Raw genomic sequence first — 21,954 nt, 5'->3', positions numbered from 1 at the left:
CCGCATCTCACGATCTCCGAATAATCATTGACTAACGGTCACTAAACACCAAACTCTAGTTCTGGATATTAATTTTGAACTATATTAAAACGAATATTCAAAACATAAAGACCTGAAAAAAGAAAATGGAAACTAGTCAACCCGAAAAATACTGGTCTCTCATCAGCTGATTAAACTTAAGGTTAAACAAGTCGGATACCACAATGAAACAACTACAGTCATACTAATTACTTTTTTGATTAGTACATTATTTAAATGTTTGAGTTATTACTTTCTAAGATAAAATCATACATCGATATGTTAGACATTATAATGTTTAATTCGATTAAAAAATAAGGCATGTTAGACGGGGGTATAAGGTCGGTCAAAGCCTTTCCATGATATTCCCGTTGCTTGTCATTTTCTTAGATTCAAAATATAGTAATAAAAAGACATTTATTGATAAAATTTTATTCAAAGAGATACAAACCCTCTAGATTGGGCTATATTGTCATAACATCTTTAACTCAGTGCGTTTCGACGTAGGTAATCCAGTTGTACTCGATCATTATTTATCAAATATAATTATTCAGAATTTGTACTTTATCATCGAGTTTTATCGATATGATCAGGTTATAGGTTATTTACTTTTATATGGTTAATTATTTTGTTTACTGTAACTGGCACTTACAGTTTTCAGTATATATTAATCACCTGATTTAATAGCTTTTATAATTTGTACGTACTGGAATTTATTTGGTATCTAATGCTTTGTAATTTTAGATAAAGATTCCATTGATTATAAAGCACATGTCTAATGATTTTTTTGAACTTTTTGGTTTGAAAACGTTTCTGGCGGCTTTACATTGGCCCAGAACTGGTTTCGCCGAGATAAATGCGAATTGACCCCGAACAAATTGTAATCTGATTGTAGTAATATGAGCCCTTGCGTCGTCATAGAGGAAAATGACTCTATTTCTATTCAGGACGTCGTTTTTGATAAGTCTATAATCTTAGGAGATAATAAAACAAGGCGTGCAATCTATATAAATTTTCTGAAATTGAGAAAATACGTTCGGTTGAGATATAATTCCATCCCTTTTGGCAAAAAAAACTTGTGTATTTTTAATTAACTGTTTATGTCGTTATAAAATATTTTTGAACAAACAAGAATGGACGCTGCTTGTATGAGCAACTCGGTGACCCCCCCCCTTGAACGTATTTGATTGTAAATATTCTAGCGTATGTGTGTTATATACAATAATTATTAGCGAAATTGATCATGGACTTATACATATTAATGTTGGATTATTGTTAGTGTAAATCGTGGTCTGCTACCTAGTGGAATATAGAGGGCCAGTCTAAATTTAGCTAATGGTATGTTTGTGTTCGTATCGAAGGCAGGTCGTTAATGAAGTTATAGATGCAGTACATCGGCAAATGGTCAAAAAATATGCGTGTATGTTGGTTTTTGTAGAGAACTGTTAATTACTTAGCAATTAGGGTGATGGAGTACCGCAGATGAAATGCTCTACTTATTGATTCAAAGTCGGCACATAGAAATAGATATTACTGCGAGAGTTCACATCGAAAACCGGCTATGACCTAGTGTCTGCCGTCTAAAAAATATATGAATAAAATAGTCTAGAATTTCTCACTTGAAAAAACAAAACATCAACCAGCAATTTTTTTGTTTTGTCGCCCGGTTTGTTTTGCAGAAAAAATGTAAAACAATCTAAACTCACCCTATTATTTTATTTTTAAATATTTATTGCTTACTATACTTAACATACTTATACAACGCTGTACTCAGGACCACATATTTTCCATTGCAATGGAAGTTCTCTATAATTAAAATGATTCATAAGCCAAATAAACCTTCTGATCTTCCAAATTCCTATCGATCCATTAGTCTCCTTTCTATCCTTGCCAAAATACTAGAAAAACTTCTTCTCCGACGATTACTGCCAATAAATGAAAATTCTAATATTATTCCAGATCATCAGTTTGGGTTCCGCACATTTCACTCAACAACTCAACAATTACATCGCGTTGCTGGCAATATAGCCTCTTCCCTCGAACAAAAAAAGCATTGCTTGGGTGTCTTTCTTGATTTAGAACAGGCCTTCGATCGAGTCTGGCACTCGGGCTTGTTTTGGAAACTGAGGAACATCCTCCCGCATACTATCTTATACTGAGATCTTATCTGACGGATCGATTTTGTCGAGTCCGTCAGGGAACTGAATTCTCACCTTATATACGCATAAGGGCGGGTGTTCCTCAGGGAATCATATTTGGCCCTTTTCTATTTTCCATATACACTGCAGATATTCCTACACACGTTAACATTTCGACACACACATTCGCTGAAGATACAGCGATTCTTACACGCAATTCGGACCCCTCAATTAGCACTCAACACTTACAACAACACCTGAATGAATTAACACTATGGTTCACAAAGTGGAGAATAAAGGTAAACCTAACAAAAAGCACACAGATCAATTTTACCTTACGTAAAAATGTCTGTTCTGCGGTGAGTATAAATGGAATTCCATTGCCTACCACTGATCTTGTGCGTTATCTTAGACTTTTCATGGATAAATGACTGACTTGGAATCCCCATACAAGACTGAAAAGACAGCAAACAAACCGACGTTATAAATTGTTANATTCATATATATATATATTTTACGAGGGTTCGCAACAACGGTCATATAAAGCCTCAGGGGGCCGGTATTTTTGAAAAAAAAGGCCATTTGTAAGTATGTCGAGTTCGAATGCAGGGCCGCTGGATTCGAACCCGGTACCTTTACCTTACAGTGATGAGCGCCGTGTCAAAATATTACCACCGACACCCCCAAAATATTATTACAAAGAAAATTAAAAATATAAATTTTTGCGACGTACACATGACTTTAATGCAGAAAGAGTCAATAATTTTATAAATTCAGTCTCGCCTCCCGGATGAAAGCTTTTTGTATTTTAAGTTTATATCTGAAGTCTGGTGTTAAATCACCCGTCTTGATAAATGTATCGAGAACATTGCGGCGGTCAGTGTATTTAGTACAACTCCGACTCAGTCGTGATTTGTGTTAAAGGATCAGTCACAACGTTTTATTGATTTATCACTGTCACTGAAAAGATGGGAAATAAATAATTCCCTTCGAATCTGAACGCTCGGTGTCCTACTTTCTTTCTTATGATAAGCTCAGCCAACGTTCATAGAAGCAGTGGTAATATTAAAGGATCCTTTATATATTTTTCCTTGGAATCAAGTTCAAATAACAGATCATTATATGAAACGTAATAAGAATACGTTACATTATAAAGTCAAAGCAAAATTTTTATTTGTTTCATAAACTTTCAAAACAATTATCACGAAACAATTAGATAAGTAGGAAAGCTATCAAAATTAAAACATAACAAACTGAAACATTCAAACTAGTTAGTAATAATATTTTATTTATTTGTCCAGTTTGTTTAAGCAAGAATTTTCATCCTTTGAGCATTCTAACACAATATTTTCTCTAAAAACTACACTCAACGAAAATATTTTTATGTTAAATGATTTAGATTAGAAAACCAGGACATTTTTTTACTAATAATAAAATTGTAAATTATAAAGCTAAAGAAAATCTATTTAAGTTTGTCCCATTTATCTCGACGCCCTCAACTAAATCATTCAACTGATACTCGCGCATGACGCCCATAGCATAATGTGGATCCGGGAATACTTCTAACGATGTTACATTTAACTTTAACAACCTGACGTGCAATTAGGACATTTTGTTTATTGAAAATTTCGCACTGTTTGGTTTTTAGATCAATGTATCAAGAAAAAAAACAACTTTAAAATCGACAGCCAGAAGATGACAAATTTCCTGCTTTTTTAAAATCATAATAGGATTTTTGCGTAATAATTTTAAATAAGTCATTCCTCAAAAGTTCTCAATAATGATAAAGTTTGTCCTAATGTGTGGTGATTAGTGACCGTTTGTCGATGATTATTCAGAAAACGTGAGATGCGGTCTGGAGCGATGTAGGTTGCAGAAAAACATTTTCGTTATCGTGCCAACGTTTCGATCTTTATTAAGATCATCTTCAGGGCCTGGGATTTACAAACATTGTTCAAATTTAACAAAAACATGTAGGATGTGGAATAAACTGAATTTATACAATGCAAATAAATATTTTTTTTATTCAATCAAAGTATTTCTACTCACTCAAAGTCTTTGTTTTCTATGTAATTGTGTCATTCACGAATGAACGACGAATATTAAAAAATATATATTTATTTGCATTGTATAAATTCAATTTTTTCCACATCCTACATGTTTTTGTTAAATTTAAACAATGTTTGTAAATCCCAGGCCCTGAAGATGATCTCAATAAAGATCGAAACGTTGACATGATAAAGAAAATATATTTCTGAAACTACGTCACACCAGACCGCATCTCACGATTTCTTAATAATCTTTGTCCTAATGTATAATTTAAATAATGTAATGTAACGCCATCCGATCTGGAAGAACCAAAAAAAATGTCGTTAGTAAACTGCCTATATCAGAACTAACCAAATTGTCGTTTTTTTTATATTTTGATAGATCTTAATTTCACTGTAACAACGATAGATTTGATTGTAACTAACAGACACCTGACAAAATTCCATCTGTGTTATACTACGTTAGTTTGATGCCATCTTCTACCTGATGGTGCAATCCACTATCGTTTCCGAGCACATATCGCCATGTCGATCGCTTATCAAGCCAGTCTGTCCAGGTTATTAACAACGCGGCCACATGTCCTCTGTTGGACAAAACCCCATTCTGCACAACTTCTAATCTAATAATCATATCAATTGCTACTTCAAAAAATAGCGTTAGAATATATTTACAATTGAAAATAAATTTTACAAACACTTTACCGGTTAAATAATAAATTGGATTAACAAATACAAATATGTTGGAAATATAGGTTTTACATTTAATTTTATTTTAATCAAAATTTGATGTACACTGACGATTTAGTGATGTTGTAAGAAGGTGTATTGGGGTCTACAGAGGAACATAAATTTTTTGGAAGAATTCTGTACAAAGTGAAATCTTTCAAATTGTTACTGGAAGCAAAGGTGTTATTGGTACAACTTGGGTTATTAGACTTTTAATAATATTTATGGTGACTAAAGAGGAGAAGAGTTCAAATCTACATGCCAAATTATTATAATAGTGGATGAGTTACTAAGCCCTGAAGAAAGAAAAAGTATATCTCTGAAAGCTCGGCTAAAGTGACGATTAAAAATAATAATATAATATTTATATTATTTATTATAATTATATTATAATATAATACAATCGAAATTATTATATAATATTATAATACAACATAAAAAAATCAGGTAGGACAAATGAATGAGGCACTCCTCATTGTCCAATACTTGATTTTTTTACAATCTTTAATCAGTGTTCTATACTCAACAATCGAACCTTACAATCAATCTCAACAAGTTTACAATTATTATAACCAAAAACGTAAGTAAAACACGGCTTTTTTGCTATTTCTGGCTATTTTATTAACTCATTCAATCTGCCCCCATTTCAAACCAAAAGCTTCCATTGCTAAAATAGTTTTAAACAATACCTGGTCCCACCTGATTTTACAAAATACAATCCCACTTTAAAACAAACTTTGCCATTTTTAACGCGGGATAGGAATAGGAATATATTAACGGGGGTATCAGACATGATACTTTCAACCTTGACAACGAAATTTTTTTGATTTTCAAAGCTGTTTGCATTGCCTATTCCTACTTCAAATTTTGCATTATATCAGGAAACTGTTGTAGAACCATGTTTCATTATACATTAAGACTCCATTTTGAATATGTAATAAAATCAATGGAAGGCCATGAAGGAAAACTTTCTACGGTTACAGCGGCTGAGGTAGTTAAAGCAAACTCTCATGGTTTAGCTCACTGACATGTTCTTTTCCAGAAACCTGATCCTGACGTGACCCTCACTTTAAAAAACTTTTTAAAAAAAGTCTTGGAGAACTCATGTCAATTACTTGTTTGCTAATTATGTACATATTTATCAACAAAAGCATGTCTATCTATTTAGTTATATATAAATTTTTCCGATGAAAAATCCCATAATGCATGTAGAATTACATTACCTACTTAGTGTAAATCACTGGTGTTTTATTGCATCATTATTGGTAAAGTTCTGGTGCTACTAGCTTCCAGCCCACATACACTGCAAGGAATGATCAACTCACTAGATAACTACTGCAAAAACTGGAACTGTTTTTTGGTTTACGCTGGCACTTAAAAATCATTAAAAATCAATCTTGAAAAATCGAAAGTGACGGACTTTAGGAATGGAGGCAGACCAGCGTCAAACAAGAACTGGCATTTGGGGAAAGAATGTATTGAGGTAGTTAATGAGTACAAATACTTAGGGATCAGCCTTCCACCCACTTTGTCCTTAACCAAACACTTTACAGAAAAGTCGGGAAAAGTTAAAATGGGCTTAAATATAATATGGTGCCAAATAATGGATAACAACGATATAAGTTTCCCAGTAAAGGCGAAGAAGTTTAACACAGCCTGTAAATCTGTGATTTCCTATGGAGCACAAGTATGGGGATGGAAAGAGTATGAGGAAATAGAGAGGGTGCAGAGGTTTTTTATCAAAAAACTGCTCAGACTCCCTCCTTTTTTGTCCAATCGGAAACAAAATCGCTCCCCATGTTTCTCTATACAATTAAATTGCATTTTGATTATTTAATCAAAATTCTAAATCTCCCAGATAATAGGTTACCAAAAATCTTAGCTACTCAGGTAATTAAAAAACAAATATACTGGTTCAGGCAAATACAAACCCTGTTGAAAAAGTTTAAAATAGATATAACAGTAAAACATTATAATGCAATTAATACTGAACTATGGAAAAACTGTTTTAAATAAATAAGAAATTCTATACTAATTAATTAGAACAAAGAATGTGAAGATAATATTAAAAATTCGCTACCCTCCCCATTGTACCGTGAACTTAATTTTGATTTAGAAAATCATTATTTAAATGGCAGCCTAACACTCGACTCTACGAGGTGGATCATTAAAATAAGAGGCGATTTGCTAAACTTAAATTATAAACACTTTAAAAAAGATAATATTGTCGGTACACTATGTAATACACAAGAAGAACCTATTCCTATTCCACTTTCTGGCTGTCTGTCCCGCTTACAGTAACTACAGGTTGAAATATTTCAGCGAAGAAACCGTTTCAGGTGAAAAAACATAAGAGTATATTAACGGCAGTGGTTGAACACTCTATTAGTTAAATACTGAAAAGCGGCTAACACCTGTCGTAATAAATAGTTACAAACCTAAGGCCCATAGACGGTCAATATTATTGTACAATATAGATTGCACAATAATTGGACTGTTACCCCTGAACGTTCAAAATATTGTACAAAATTTTGTTTGTGCAATGAACTGTACCACTTGTTGATACTTCACAAACTGACTGATATTGCGCAATAATGCCAACAGACGGTGCAATATTTTTCAGGTTGCACAATATATTTTCGACTTTTCGTCAATCATGATGTATTGCACAAACTTTCAATATCGTGTACACACGATCGATTAAATTGCACAATCCAAAATATTGTGCAATAATATTGATAGTCTATGCGCCGCTTTAAACTCCGATTTTTTATTTTTAATTTGATAGCACAGCATTATCAGTGTTAGGGTTTATTATTCTTATGTACTAATTATAATCACTTATTACTATCATTATTATGTATTAAATATTATCATGTACTATTAATCATGTACTTTCAAAATTATCATAGTAGATTTCTCTGACGGTCTGAGACGCTTATATTTGTTTTTATGAAGTTTTTTTTTTTTCCGGCCGGCTAGCTGCCTGGGCTATTGCCGGCACCTCACATTTCTTCCACCTCACGTTTTATAAATTTATTTATTTTTATTTATTTATTTATTTTATTTTATTTTATTTTTTTAATTAGCTTTTCTGTGGGAAGTCTGGCGATCTTTCTGGTTGTGTTCTGGGACGTTATTTCTACATTTTTAGCCCTCCCACACGTGGTGAAAAGGCTCTGAAACTATCTCATTCACTAACATTCAATCCTAGCCTAGCCTATAGGCGGGTTTCAGAGTACTCGATATTCCTCTGAAGACCCGCCCTCGTTCACGCTAATAAATACATCCATACATTATGTACAATTAAAATTACAATTAATCTAAAACGTTAACCTAGGTGGTGGGTTTATGGGGTACTTGATATTCCACCATAGACCCACCCATGCATACACTACTATCGCACTAATAAATACATTCACTCAAACAGTAACCAATCATTCTGTATTTACAAATTAAAAAATGCGGAGCCACTGGCGCATTTAATATTACAACAGTGCCTCCGCCCATTCACTCTAAAAGATATTATAGCCTAATACTAACCTAAATCGGTGGGTCTGTGGAGTACTCGATATTCCTGCACAACCCACCCATACACACTCACTTTCGCGCCAATAAATACATTCTTTCTACCAAAAACACACAAAGAGATATCTATCCTAGTTTGGTGGGTCTGTGGGGTACTCGATATTCCGACCACTACCCACCCATACACTCACACATTCTCGCCAATAAATACACTCACTTCAGGAAGGGAAAATGAAACCACGTGTGGAGAAGCCTTAAAGGCGACCATATGCATTTATTTGCTTCAGATATTTGATTACTTTCTTGCTGTTGTCATTGCTGTGTTGCAAAACCTCTTTCAAGCTCGAGGAAAGGCCACACTTTGTTCTGTGCGGCGCCAGTAGTTCGCATTCGGTTAGTAAATGTTTAACAGTTATTTGTGCGCCGCACAATGGGCATCTCCGTGGACTTTTCCTCGCCAAAAGATGACCATGCGTCAGTCTAGTGTGGCCTATTCGCAGTCGGGTCAATATTATTCTCTGTTTTGCTCATACTACCCATGGCCCACGGTTTGACCGACTGTTTTTTTATGAATTAATCATTTATTCATTAAAAGTCCCTATTATATTAAGTTGATAATTTATTTTAATTTTAATCAATTTGTATAATTATATTTGTATGCATTAAAAAGAAAGACACTTAATACAAATAATAATATCGGTAAAGTTCTGTTGTGACTTGGTTACTTTTCTGACTAGTAATGCTTGACATATTTAATCAATATTATGAGAAATGATTTACATTATGACCTATTATAGTCTTAAAACACAAATAAACGTTAAAAAATATAGCATTGTAAACAGGCAAATAATTAAGAAATAAGACAACCGTAGAGAAACGTAGGCTCAAGCTATTTGCCAAATCCATTTCCAACGTCTAAAAAAGTATGTTGTTTAATTTGTAATTATAGAATTCTATTATTAAACAAATGAACAGAATTGCCGTGCAAAACATTTTTAAAATCGATATTTTATCTGATTGTTGTAACATGTCACTACTATATTGATTCGACTTAAATTTGGAGAATAATAAAACATTTATTTTTATGCTCATTGGATTCAAAAAAGGTTTAATAAAAAATTAAAAAAATCATTACTAACTAAGTATCAGGAATGACATATTGCTCCCTTGGAATAGAAAAACACAAACAAAAGTCTCTCCTAACGAAATTTGATAGAGTCATAAAAGGTAGTTTTTTTTATTGAAATCAAGTTTATTTATACAATGCAATTAAAAATACGGATCGTTATATACGGATTATAAATACTTTGGATTGGTTGATAAAATTTATGAAAGATATAATACATAAAATCAAATTGATTTTTTAATGGCTTAAAACAATATATTTACTTTTTGCAAGCTATCAAACAAAAATGTTTAACAAAAACACAATGGTTCATTCAAGGTTAATTTTGCAGACCAAATATCTTTTATTGTGCTTTTCTTTCTTATTTTAGAAGGTGTAGGTTGTTTCATAAATATAATCTTTACCGTTGGCACCGTGTCGGCAGAATTTTTGCCATAATCATTCTGAACAAATTATTTTGTATTGTTCGGGTAAATACCTAAATGTAAAAAAAAATCTTTGAAAGAAAGAATGATGTGATGTGCAATCAAATAGTTCTTTCCACTTACCTTCCCTTTTTATGATTGTGATAAAGGAAATATTTTCATAAAACTTACTTTATGAACGAACGGGTTATGCACGAAGTTTTATCTATTTATATTTAAAACATTATCGAGGCTTTAAAAATACATGTACATTTGGTACATCTAATAAAGGTTCCATACGGAAACGATGAAACGTATGACATTAGACGCTTGCGGTGGAAAAGTCATATAAAATATAGTGAAAAGCTTTCTATCAAATTCCGGAAAATTTACTGAATAATAAGCAGACGATCTCCTGTGCCCATTAAAATTAAGCTTTTATTTTCTCCTTCTACCGTCCTCAAGCCTATGTTGATGAGATGTTTTCAAGATGGTGCTAAATGAAGACGAACGTTTTCAAAGTGCTTTGAAGGGTTTAAACAATGTAATTAAAACAAGTGGAAAACACATGGCTGACATAAGCGAAAACATTAAAAATGTAATTGGATCTTTAACCGAAATATATATTTCGATGACCAGTAAGATCTTAAAGTAGGAATCGGAAGTGAAAGATAAATCATGTAATGATGATCGAACAGCTACTATTCACAATATATTCGGTTGGTGGAAAATTAATACAAATTTTAAAAATTTGTTTTATTTTCGCAGGTGCTTGTCATGTAAACAAAGCTAAATCCTCAAATCTAATTTATGGATTATAAAAAACAATATTAAATTATCTTTTGTACAAAACATTGTAGTTGTCATTGAATTTTATAAGAGTGAGGTCCTGCAAAATTTAACATTCGAACTAGATTTTCGACAAATTTATCTGAATTTAAACTTAGGCTAAGTGCGGCCGAAACCGCGCGTAACATTAATAGTTTCGGGAGATGGAAGCATTAAAGATGCTTTCAGAGATTTCCATCTCGAAGACATGGAAGGCCGCGGAAGGCCTTCCGACCAACGCAGAACATTGATTGAAGAAAATTCGTGTAAGACAAGATGGTAAATAGCGGAAGAGCTTAGTGGTGAACACTCAACCGTGTTCGCCATTTGCAGAAAATTGGTAAGGTAAAAGAGCTCGATAAGTGGGTACCCCAGAATCTAAACGAAGCTCAAAGAAATCGGCGCTTTGAAAGTTTCATGTCCCTTCTGTTGCGCAACCAAAATGATCTATTTCTCGATCAAATCATCACATTCTATGAGTAATGGATTCTGTACGATAATAGGAGGCGTACAGGTCAGTGGTCGTATAAAGATGAAGCGCCAAAACAATTCACGAAGCCAAATGTGCGCCCAAAAAAGGTCATGGTTGACTATTTCGTGGTGTATTGTTGGGGTGGTTCACTATAATTTCCTGAATTAGGTGAAACTATCACAGCAGAGAAATATTGCCATAAAATTGACAAAATGCAGGGGAAACTGCAATGTTAGTCACGATATCGACAGGCCACACATGTCGCAAGGCCAATCGCAAGGAGACTTAAGGACTTAGGATATGAAATCTTACCTCACCATCCATATTCACCCGATTTCTTGCCTACAGGCATCCACTTTTTTAGGCATTTTGATCACTTCTTGGAAGATTAAATATTTAGAGAATGCGGATAAGCCCGAAAATCTACCAAGACTTTACTGTGAATCGAAATAAAGATTGTTATGTCAGCGGAAATAAAGCGCTTATTACATATTGACAAAGAGATATTGATTGTGATGAAAATATTTCAAGTAAATTTTCTTTATTTTATAGAAATGAAAAATAATTTTGACTGCCTTTTCAAAACCTCCATTAATTATTCGGAAATCGTGAGATGCGGTCTGGTGTGACGCAGGTTTAGAAAAACATTTTTTTATTGTGCCAACGTTTCGATCTTTATTGAGATCATCTTCAGGGCCTCAGATTTATAAACATTTTTTAAATTATACAAATACATGTATGATGTGAAAATAAATTTATACAATGATGTACATAATATAGAAATTTTAGGTTTGATCAAAGCATCTGTATTATTGCAACTGTATTATTGCCAACTAACAACATGATGCCGGAATGCAATCTGCTTTATCAGATTTCATCTGCATTGATGTTATCCCAAAAAATTTCCTTCCTTTTTTCTCTGATAAGTGCCTACTGTTATGACAAAAATAACCTAGAGAAAGATTTAAAAAATTAACAAATTCTGCAAAAAACTTGTCAAATAAAAATATTAATAAAATGCTAGCATATTTTGTTTGCGTGACCACTTTCACGTTCTCGGGGTTTACGCATGGATTCGGTTGAATTAAATAAAATATAGTTAAGTGAGGCGAGGTGCAGTTTGGGTTTGCTAGGGTTGATGGTTTGGGTTATCGGTAAACATATCTAACCCAACATTTTTCTCTAACCTAACTTAAAGGGTATGTTAGTTTCATAGAATTAGGTTCTGAGACGGTAGGTTTACGTAGGGTTAGAGCTAGGGACAGATTGGGTTAGGTTATATTGATAGATTTTGATTCAGGGGCAGGTTATAGAAGGTTAGGGTTACGTAGGATAAGATTAGGTAGAATTAGGATTACGGTTAGAGTTAAGAACAAGTTAGATTAAAACTTATCCATTATTTAATTATTGTCCATGGAACAAAGGAGATATACATGTGCGAAGCGCCAATTTTAAAAGTCCGATATCGTCCTGAACGTCGCGCATGTTTTCGATCTTTATTGAGATCATCTTCAGGTCCTTGTGTTGTCTGTATTTCAACAAAAAGTTCTCTGATTGATAGCCGATGCAAGTTTTTTCAGAAGGACATCGCCAACAATTAGAAGAAACTTGCATCGGCTATCAATCAGAGAACTTTTTTGTTGAAATACAGACAACACAAGGCCCTGATGATGATCTCAATAAAGATCGAAACGTTGGCACGATAAAGAAAATGTTTTTTTCTAAAACCTACGTCACAACAGACCGCATCTTTAAAAAAAATGTTTAATTTATTTTCTCTCTATAGAAAAATATAACAATGTTTGATCGAACCATAAGGCGGTCATGAATTATTTAGTTGCAAAATATATCAATTATTTCTGACCATTTTATATTTCTGGTATTAACGTACTCTACTGTAACACTGCAAAAAATTAATAAATATTTTATGTATTCTTAAAAAAATTTAAATGAATAAAGTAAACACAATGACAACATTATGAACATGAGCATTAATTGATGATCTTCTAAGTTTAGTAGTAGTTTTTAACTGTAAGTACAGTTCAAGTTTCTTTGGTATAACTTCGCAATTAATTTTTTATTACTGTACCGTCTAATTAGTTGGATTTGAAATTATATAACTATATTATTTTAACTGGAAAGTTTTTACGTATCTGGAAAATTTTAAAAAAGTTTTAACTAAGATGAGAAAGTCTCATTATTGGCATTGTGATGAATTATTGTGGTCATTAAACCTACTTGTTTTCTTAAACAATAACAAAATTATTTTATTTCTCTTGAAAGTTTCTTTTCTTTTTTTTTACCAAATATGCGGAAAGCTGAAAAATTCTTTTGGTATGAGTTGGAATAAATCACTCACAATAACAAAATATCAGAGAAAATATTGTTTCATAAGTTATTTTATAATCTAAAACCGCATGGAGGTATTTTTGACAGAATTATTTTAATTTTTGCTTAAAAAACTGACTAATATCGTGTTAATAAATTATATATTGAAATACGTGCTTTGTGAAAATATTAATTGTGAGAAAAATAATTAAATGTGCTAAATCTGTGGGTTAAGTGGTAATTCCTGAAAATATTTATTTAAATGTGTGAAACGTGCAAAAAGATTAAACAAAACTATTATGTTGTTTGTTACCAATTTTACCATGCCTAACAATGACAAAAATAAAGAACGCACCGTTTTAACTATGGTGACCGTCTCACTGGTTGCGTCAGTAAAGGCTCTTCGCAGTTTGGCCCTTCTCTGCTGCGCCAAAGTGTTCGGGTTGAGGAGGATCCCCTGGGGAACAGATGGAGTCATGACTGATCTTAAAAGTAGCCGCCCCATCCCGAAGAAGAAAATCCGATGAAGGCTTCCCGTTCGATAATCATCGATCGCTTAAACGCCAAGGTCGAATATTTAGCACCAGGTAGAACAACGTGTCCTCATTTAAGAACCCATGACATTGTTTTTTTCCCCTATACACGACGATATATAAACGAGATTGATTCCACAAAACATCAAAGTTGACTGCCTGTTTCTATGCCCCTACTCTTTGACCTGGTGTATGAATATTGATGACATCAATAAAACGTCTATCCTTGACTTGGTTATTCTCTCACGAAAGGAAATTTAATAAATATTGTCGTATTCTCTTAAAACCGTTAAACTTTGGCTTAAACCGATTTTATGTAAAAATGTAACTGCAAACATATATTCAAAACAAGGTGCTATCTGGAAAATCATTTCGTACGCATTTTTAACCATTCAAGACAAATTAATACACCGAACTGTTTAAAAAATACAGAATATAATGAAAAATTTAAATTAACATAAAAAGTACAAATAAACGCTCCATTCTTTTTTATGCTCTTCAGAGTACTACCTAAAATATAATAATACTATATTACTTTAATATAATGATAACTTGTATCGAATATTCTTTAGTAAAATGACATTTAAAAATGTTTTACATGAAAAATTGTACAATCTGAACGATAAATGAAAAACTAGACAAAAATAATATTGTATTGGAGGCATTATTCAATTTTGCACAATACAATAGTCAGTTTTATTTTTATTTTCATGCCCTCCCTCCAGTCGAAAATATCGCAACACCCTGACATTTTTGTATTTTAATAAAACATCTATTTTTACATAAACCACAAAGGCTCAGAAGTACAATATAAACGATTTCATTTTTCTTTAACCTAAATATATAGTAAAATATCATTCAATTAATTAATATTTATGTAAGGCATTGGTTTAGATAAAAAAGTCCGTGTCACGTGTTGGATTCGAACCCAAGACTTTCGGCTAAATACGCCGCTGCTCTACCACATGAGCGAACGTGACTTCAATCTCCCATGCCACAGACTAGCCATTTCGACTCTCCATGGCATGGGCGATTGATGTAGCTTTGTGTAGTAGCTCATGTGGTAGAGCAGCGGCGTATTTAGCCGAAAGTCTTGGGTTCGAATCCAGCACGTGACACTGACTTTTTTATTTTTAACTTTTTTAACCCACCTTTAAAATTTTCCTTCGTTTTTGTCATTTTTCAAATGTCGTGTAATCTAATCGATTCTCGGCGACAAATGAAATGGCTACGGAGAGCTTTCGTGAAGATATATTTCATTCTAATTATTAAATCCATTAGAGTTCGAGGTCCGTTTGACCAAATAACTTCTTTCATAGGTTCGAAAGCCGCTCGTGGCACTGACTTTTTTATCTCAACCAATACCTTACATAAAGATTTCTTATAACTTTTCAGCAGTTCTTTGGCTTTAATTGATTAGTTCCATCCCTTTTGGCATCAACCCTGAGTTATGTTGTTCCTTTCTTCTAGCCACCCGCGCTTAGTAATGTGGTACAGGGTTAATCGGTCAGGTCCAGACTTCTGCTGGCTACTCAATTGTATGGATACCTGTGGTGGCCAGATACTTAGAACGCACGTGTTGCCTTACGTGGCCAAGCATTATCGTACATAAGCAATGACTATCTATCAAAGACATAAAAGACACTTCAAGATTCTGTAGATTCATCTCCACATATCGTAAAGCATTCAAGTGTGGATTCATACAAATTCGGTACTCAAATTTTTCTACCGCAGAACATGTTAGACCCTTCTTCCAAATTCACTGTTTCCAAGTTCTGCACTTACTAGCTCTTTCTTTCTCCATCTCACGACCATTTGGAAAGTTAAAACATGTGATGCACAGTGCAACAGTCAATGACCACTTGATTTGTGTTTCCTTACATTCTCTCTCTCTCTCTCTCTCTCTCTCTCTCTCTCTCTCTCTCTCTCTCTCTCTCTCTCTCTCTCTCTCTCTCTGGTGTTCTGCGATAAAGATATTCGACGGGTCTTTCTAGACCTTTATATTTTCTTTTTGATCTAAAATTTGGCTCTCAGTTTTCTTCTTACAATTGATTTTGTAATTGATATCATCTGAATTCAGTGATCGGTTCTTAACATCAGAAGTTGTTGAATTGAGCTTCCGGATTGAGAAGGTCGTTTACGACATTTGCTATTTTTTGATGTTTTGAATATAGCCGCCTTCTTGTCCATTTTAATGACCTTTAAAGTGATGAATAATGAATACCACTGCAATTAGCGATATAGCGCAATGATTTATCTTCTTTATGACGAATGATAATTTTGACTGATTCATCGTGACATAAACGATTCATTGTGACACAAACAAAATTAACAGAGTAAACGCTGCCAACACAACGTATGAACGGACCGAAAGAAACGTTGGTATGAACTAAGAAAAACATTGATCCTTTGGTTTTTGGTAAGCCGAGATTAAAAATATGATTCCCGATGATTTACAACCAATAGTATTACCATAAATATAAATAAAATGTGGGTTAAGGTCAAAAACTAAAAAATATGGAAATTTTATAGAGTTTGCAATATTTTAAACGAGGCTTGTATTTCAATTGTCGGAGAAAAAGTTATATTTTTTAAAAATCTTATATTCTTTGTTGGCCAAAATGTTTAGAATTGTGGATTTTTTTGGTCATAATTTCTGTTGGAATTTTAACCAACAATAAACTAGCAGAAAGAGAAGACAGAATTTCTTATTTATTTAAATTAGATAAATTTCGTATTTGATTATAAATTAGTAGAAGCAATTAAAATGTTTTGAAAACAAAAGGTACAATCTGTACAATACATATTGATTTTATAAATTATATACATAGTTAATGGCTGTGAATATGTCAAAACTGAGCAATTGATGGGTGCTGCAGCCAAGAAAACACTTTGCACAAAAAAATATGATTTGATCGATATTTCGAACTTTCATGTACTTTTTTTCAAGGTAGAATTTTTTAAATAATTCGTCTTATAGTTCAGGCTTTCGAGTACGTACAATTTTTTTATTCTTACATATTAGCATTAGTTTTTAAAAAGGGGTAGTGACAAATCAGATGTATTAAAGAGTTTTAATTTTATTTACTGTACATTATAAAATAAGGTATTACTTGGTGAATAAATCCTGCGTTAGGCGTTCTTTTGCTTGGCATTGTTTTCAAGCTTCCGTGGAAAGATAAGCACAAACAACAATTCGCTGTTTTAATTAGAAGGCATAAATGCGCTATAGTATAAGGAAGATAATCTATTTGTAATGGTTACACACTTCTAGCTGATTAACTGATATTAATTTGGCTTGTTTGCGCCATCTTACGACAGCCGTTAAATATGCCCGGGATAAATATTTGCAGAAGCGGGGGTGCAAGAGAGACTGTTAAAGCTAAATTTATTATTTAAAGTTATGCCGTTTACTAACAACAAAGGAAAACCGTTTTTGGGGTTAGTATTAGTATTATTTATCATTTTTTAAGACAGATAAAACAATCTTTGATCAGTCAAGATTTAACTCTAGTAATTCTTCATCATTGGTGTTTATCCATTAGAGTTCGTGGTTCTATTGACCAATTAACTTTTTTCAATTAATTAATATTTATGTAAGGTACAGGTTGAGATAAAAATGTCAGTGTCACGAGCGGGATTCGAACCCAGGATCTTCGGCTAGATACGCCGCTGCTCTACCACTTGAGCTATCGTGACCTCCATCAACTCGGACACTAACTTCCCATCTCAACCCCACCTTTTGAATTTTCCCTCTTTTTTGCCAATTTTTCAAATGTCGTGTAATCTATTTGATTCTCGGGGAAACTGAAATGGCCACGGAGAGCTTTAGTGAAGGTATACTTCTTCATTGGCTAGATACGCCGCTGCTCTACCTCTTGAGCTATTGTGACTATAGCTATTTTTTTTTAAATCTCAACCAATACCTTACATAAAGATTAATTAACTGAAAAGAAATTGTTCAATCGGTCCACGAACTCAAATGAATTTAATAAGTAAAACGAAGTATGTCTTCACTAAAGCTCTCGGTGGGCATTTCGTTTGTCGCCGAAAATCGAATTGATTACCCGACATTTGAACAATAGCAAAAAAGGAGGGAAAACGTGGGTTGAGGTGGGAAGTTAGTGTCCGAATGGATCGAAGGCACGAAGCGTGTGGTAGAAGGTCGTGGGTTCGAATCCCGCCCGTGACACTGACTATTTTATCTCAACCAATACCTTACATAAAGATTAATTATTGTTTATGTGTTTAGCTTTAACTAGATATACTACGTATTAAATTTTTTAATGTTATTATTTCAACGGAATTCTTTGAAAATCGATATTCGTTATTCATCAAATAAATATCTTATTTGAAAAACAGAATCTTTAATTCCCCCCGTTCAAGTATTAGTTCATTCTTAGCTTTCAAAGATTGAAAAACATAATGATAAGAATACAGTGTAGACTAAAAGGAAACTATTGTCATAATGATCTTGTTCAAACATTCTACTTAGTCGCGGTCAAAGTGAAATTAACACAAATGCAGTTAGTAGTTTCCCGAGTTTAGAGAAGCGGATTTATCACTCGAAGAATCGAAAACAAAGGAGGAGTCGTGGAATACTGAAACTTTTAATTAAAAGTAATATTGGTTAGCCAGCCGTCGGATTCTTAACTCATCAGATGAGAGTATTAAAAATCTGAATCTCAAGTTGTGTTTTTTTCTTTTCAAAACCACATGAACAGGACCGGCAACGAGTGGACTGGTGCAGTTTAACAAAATATCGAACGTATTGGATGTTTGCTAACAATAATTTATTTTAATCTTAATTTCTGACGGAAAATGTCAATATTAGCAAAGTCTGTCCTATCTCTACGGCTATACTTATTAAGAATCAACTAGGTTTATACGAATAATGGCGTTCATTAGTTAATGGTTATGGAGTCGTTTTCCTTCATGGCAGGCACGATATTCGTTAATGGCGCTACAAAATCTGTTAGGAAAGAACGAGTTACCTCACCATATATTATGTATGTAATATGATTATTACACTTTTTCCTTTAGTCTATGAATAAATCATGTTCAATATACCAATAATACTTAATACTTAAGCCATCAGAGCATTAAAATCGATTATCATTTTGTAAATAAGAAGGTATCGACCACAGAATTTCTACTAGTGCATCATGTATGTAGAATCAAGAGTTTTCTATGACAAACTTGATCATAATTCAAATATTGATTGAGAATGGTCCGCTAACGAAATCCCTTTCTTCTGGGTCCCAGGACGGGCAAGAGTACAGGGGATTGAAAAAGCAGATCTGTTTATAACGAATGGGGTTGCTACGATGCTGATAGGGCTTAGAACCGTTTGCGGCATATGGATCAATACTATCATCAATCATTATCTTACAAAAGAAAACATGGAGACAGTGGAATTCACTCACTACAACAACAACAAACGATCCATAAACCTCCTGGCGAGATTTGAAAAAAAGAAACTACAGAATGCATCAATTCTAACAAGAGTGGGAACGGGGCACTGTGGCACTTGAGAACAATTGGCACCAACTAACACGGTACTTGCTCATTCTCGGAAGAAACCCCCCCAACATACCAATTAACAAGTTAAGATGCTTTAGGACTTACCACGTTATCATAAAAGAAATACAACCACTATTACCTGGATTAAAAAATAAATTACATGATGAATAAGTCTCAGGTGTCCAATACGTACAGAAAAATGGGTACAAAATATGTCAAAGAGCGCAGTATGCAAAATTTATCATCTAATTAAGAAAAACCCATAATATATATATACACAGCTAGTGCATATTTATACAGCATAAATAAAAATTATTTATGAATAGACAGTTGAAAAAAATTGGCGTCGACCAACACGGTGCTTGCAGTTTCTCTGAAGAAGCATTCTCCCCCAGGCACCTATTGACCGATTGTGGTGCTAAACTTATCTGCAGGTAATTAAGGTTTTCAGTTGAGATAAAAAAGTCAATGGCACGAGCGGGATTCGAACCCACGATCTTCGGCTTGGTACGCCGCTGCTCTACCACTTGAGCTATCGTGACTTCGATCCACTCGGACACTAACTTCCCATCTCAACCCCACCTTTTGAATTTTCCCTCCTTTTTGCCATTTTTCAAATGTCGTGTAATCGGATTGGATTCTCGGCGACAAATGAAATGGCCACGGAGAGCTTTAGTGAAGTATACTTCATTTTAAATCATTAAATTCACTAATTTCGTGGTCCGCTTGACCAATTAATACATTACAATTAATTAAGGTTTTTAGTTGAGATAAAAAAGTCAATGGCACGAGCGGGATTCGAACCCACGATCTTCGGCTAGATACGCCGCTGCTCTACCACTTGAGCTATCGTGACCTCGATCCACTCGGACACCAACCTCCCATCTCAACCACACCTTTTGAATTGAGATGGGAGGTTGGTGTCCGAGTGGATCGAGGTCACGATGGCTCAAGTGGTAGAGCAGCGGCGTATCAAGCCGAAGATCGTGGGTTCGAATCCCGCTCGTGCCATTGACTTTTTTATCTCAACTGAAAACCTTAATTAATTGGTCAAGCGGACCACAAAACTAGTGAACTTATCTGCAGGCTTTCTCCTTTATTTCATGCTTTAGGACTTAGGAAGTCATCGTCAAAATTGCAACCACTATTACGTGATCTAAAAATTGAATTAAACTATGAATTAGGAGTTACAGGAGTGCTATACGGACAGAGCATGGGATAGTATAGCATAGCTATCTCTCGAAGGGCTCGGTATGCCAAATGCCTCAGAATTTATATCCACTATCGTCATCTAATCAACGAAAAATCAATATTTTGTACACAGCTTAAATAATAAAAATAGTAAGCAGGAGTAATTTTAAAACAACACTAATTTAAAATTTGTGGCCTCATCCCCGATTAAAACAAACACTAATTAATTATTAAAAGCTGATCTATTTTAAAAATAAAGTTTTGTTTTATGTGAGTAAAATAAATTAGTTTTTAGTCTTTGACAGGATTTCTCGTCTCAAACATTCATATTATTTCGTACACTAAATGAATTTCTAACTAGCTCACGATTTTGTTTAACACTTTCGAAAATAAAATGGATTGTTTTCACAAAATGATTAATGAAACGCCTATTTCGTTGAGCTATAATTATTTTATTATGAAATAAAATCGCATTTTTTTGTAATTCATAAGGATCCCTTTTGTTTCCTACCATCACAACCCCTGGTCCCTGTTACACTAGAATTCGTAGGATAAAGAAACACAGAATCCCCGAATGTTGCTTTGAAATATGGTCCCTTGGGGAAGCGTAACTAAGGCAATTCTCCCCTCGGGCCGACTCCGGCCCTCACTGTCTTACATTCCAACATATTTATGTACTTTTTAATTTTCCCCCTTTTCAAGTATATAACATTAATGGTCGCGATTGTCCGAAAACCCCGGATATTCGTTCGAGTCGTCATGGTGGCATTTCAAATTTTCATAAATTTATTGGATTAGAAAATTACGGCTTTGTAATAGTTACCGTTTATCTTGGTCAATCTTTGCTAAGTCTGTAAAGATTCTTTATTTGCTTATGCACAACTTCATTTTCTAAATAGTCTATACATATAAACAAAGTCAAAAATGATGATGATGAAATTAGTATATCTATTTAATAGTCGAGTTTTGGTTCTACCCACAAACTCGAAATCCGGATTACTGCAAAACCAATTTGGGGTAGAACCATCATTTACAAATATTTAATCCTCACAATACACATTTCTTTTATTGTGGAATGAATACAAATGTTT

The 21,954-nt window shown here is 33.7% G+C and overlaps 1 protein-coding gene and 1 non-coding gene across 6 annotated transcripts in view; both read right to left on the bottom strand.

The window, feature by feature from the left end:
- Nucleotides 1-21,954, bottom strand: part of LOC106663893 (small conductance calcium-activated potassium channel protein) — a 444,847-nt gene that overhangs the window by 240,774 nt on the left and 182,119 nt on the right. For 4 of the 5 annotated variants that reach the window (XM_014389122.2, XM_014389120.2, XM_024229796.1 and 1 more), the window contains one exon: nucleotides 13,972-14,073. The exons of the other annotated variant lie outside the window; for it this stretch is intronic. In XM_014389122.2, the coding sequence (XP_014244608.1) occupies nucleotides 13,972-14,073 (102 nt within the window). The remainder of the gene's footprint in view (nucleotides 1-13,971; nucleotides 14,074-21,954) is intronic. 5 annotated transcript variants of the gene reach the window in all.
- Trnag-acc lies at nucleotides 20,142-20,214 on the bottom strand. Its single transcript has one exon. It is a non-coding gene; the product is annotated as a tRNA-Gly (tRNA).

The sequence above is a fragment of the Cimex lectularius genome, unplaced genomic scaffold (genome assembly GCF_000648675.2).
Source record: "Cimex lectularius strain Harlan isolate CLEC.00 unplaced genomic scaffold, Clec_2.1 scaffold41, whole genome shotgun sequence".
Taxonomy (NCBI): Eukaryota; Metazoa; Arthropoda; class Insecta; order Hemiptera; family Cimicidae; genus Cimex; species Cimex lectularius.
This window is presented reverse-complemented; position numbering and strand designations above follow the sequence as displayed.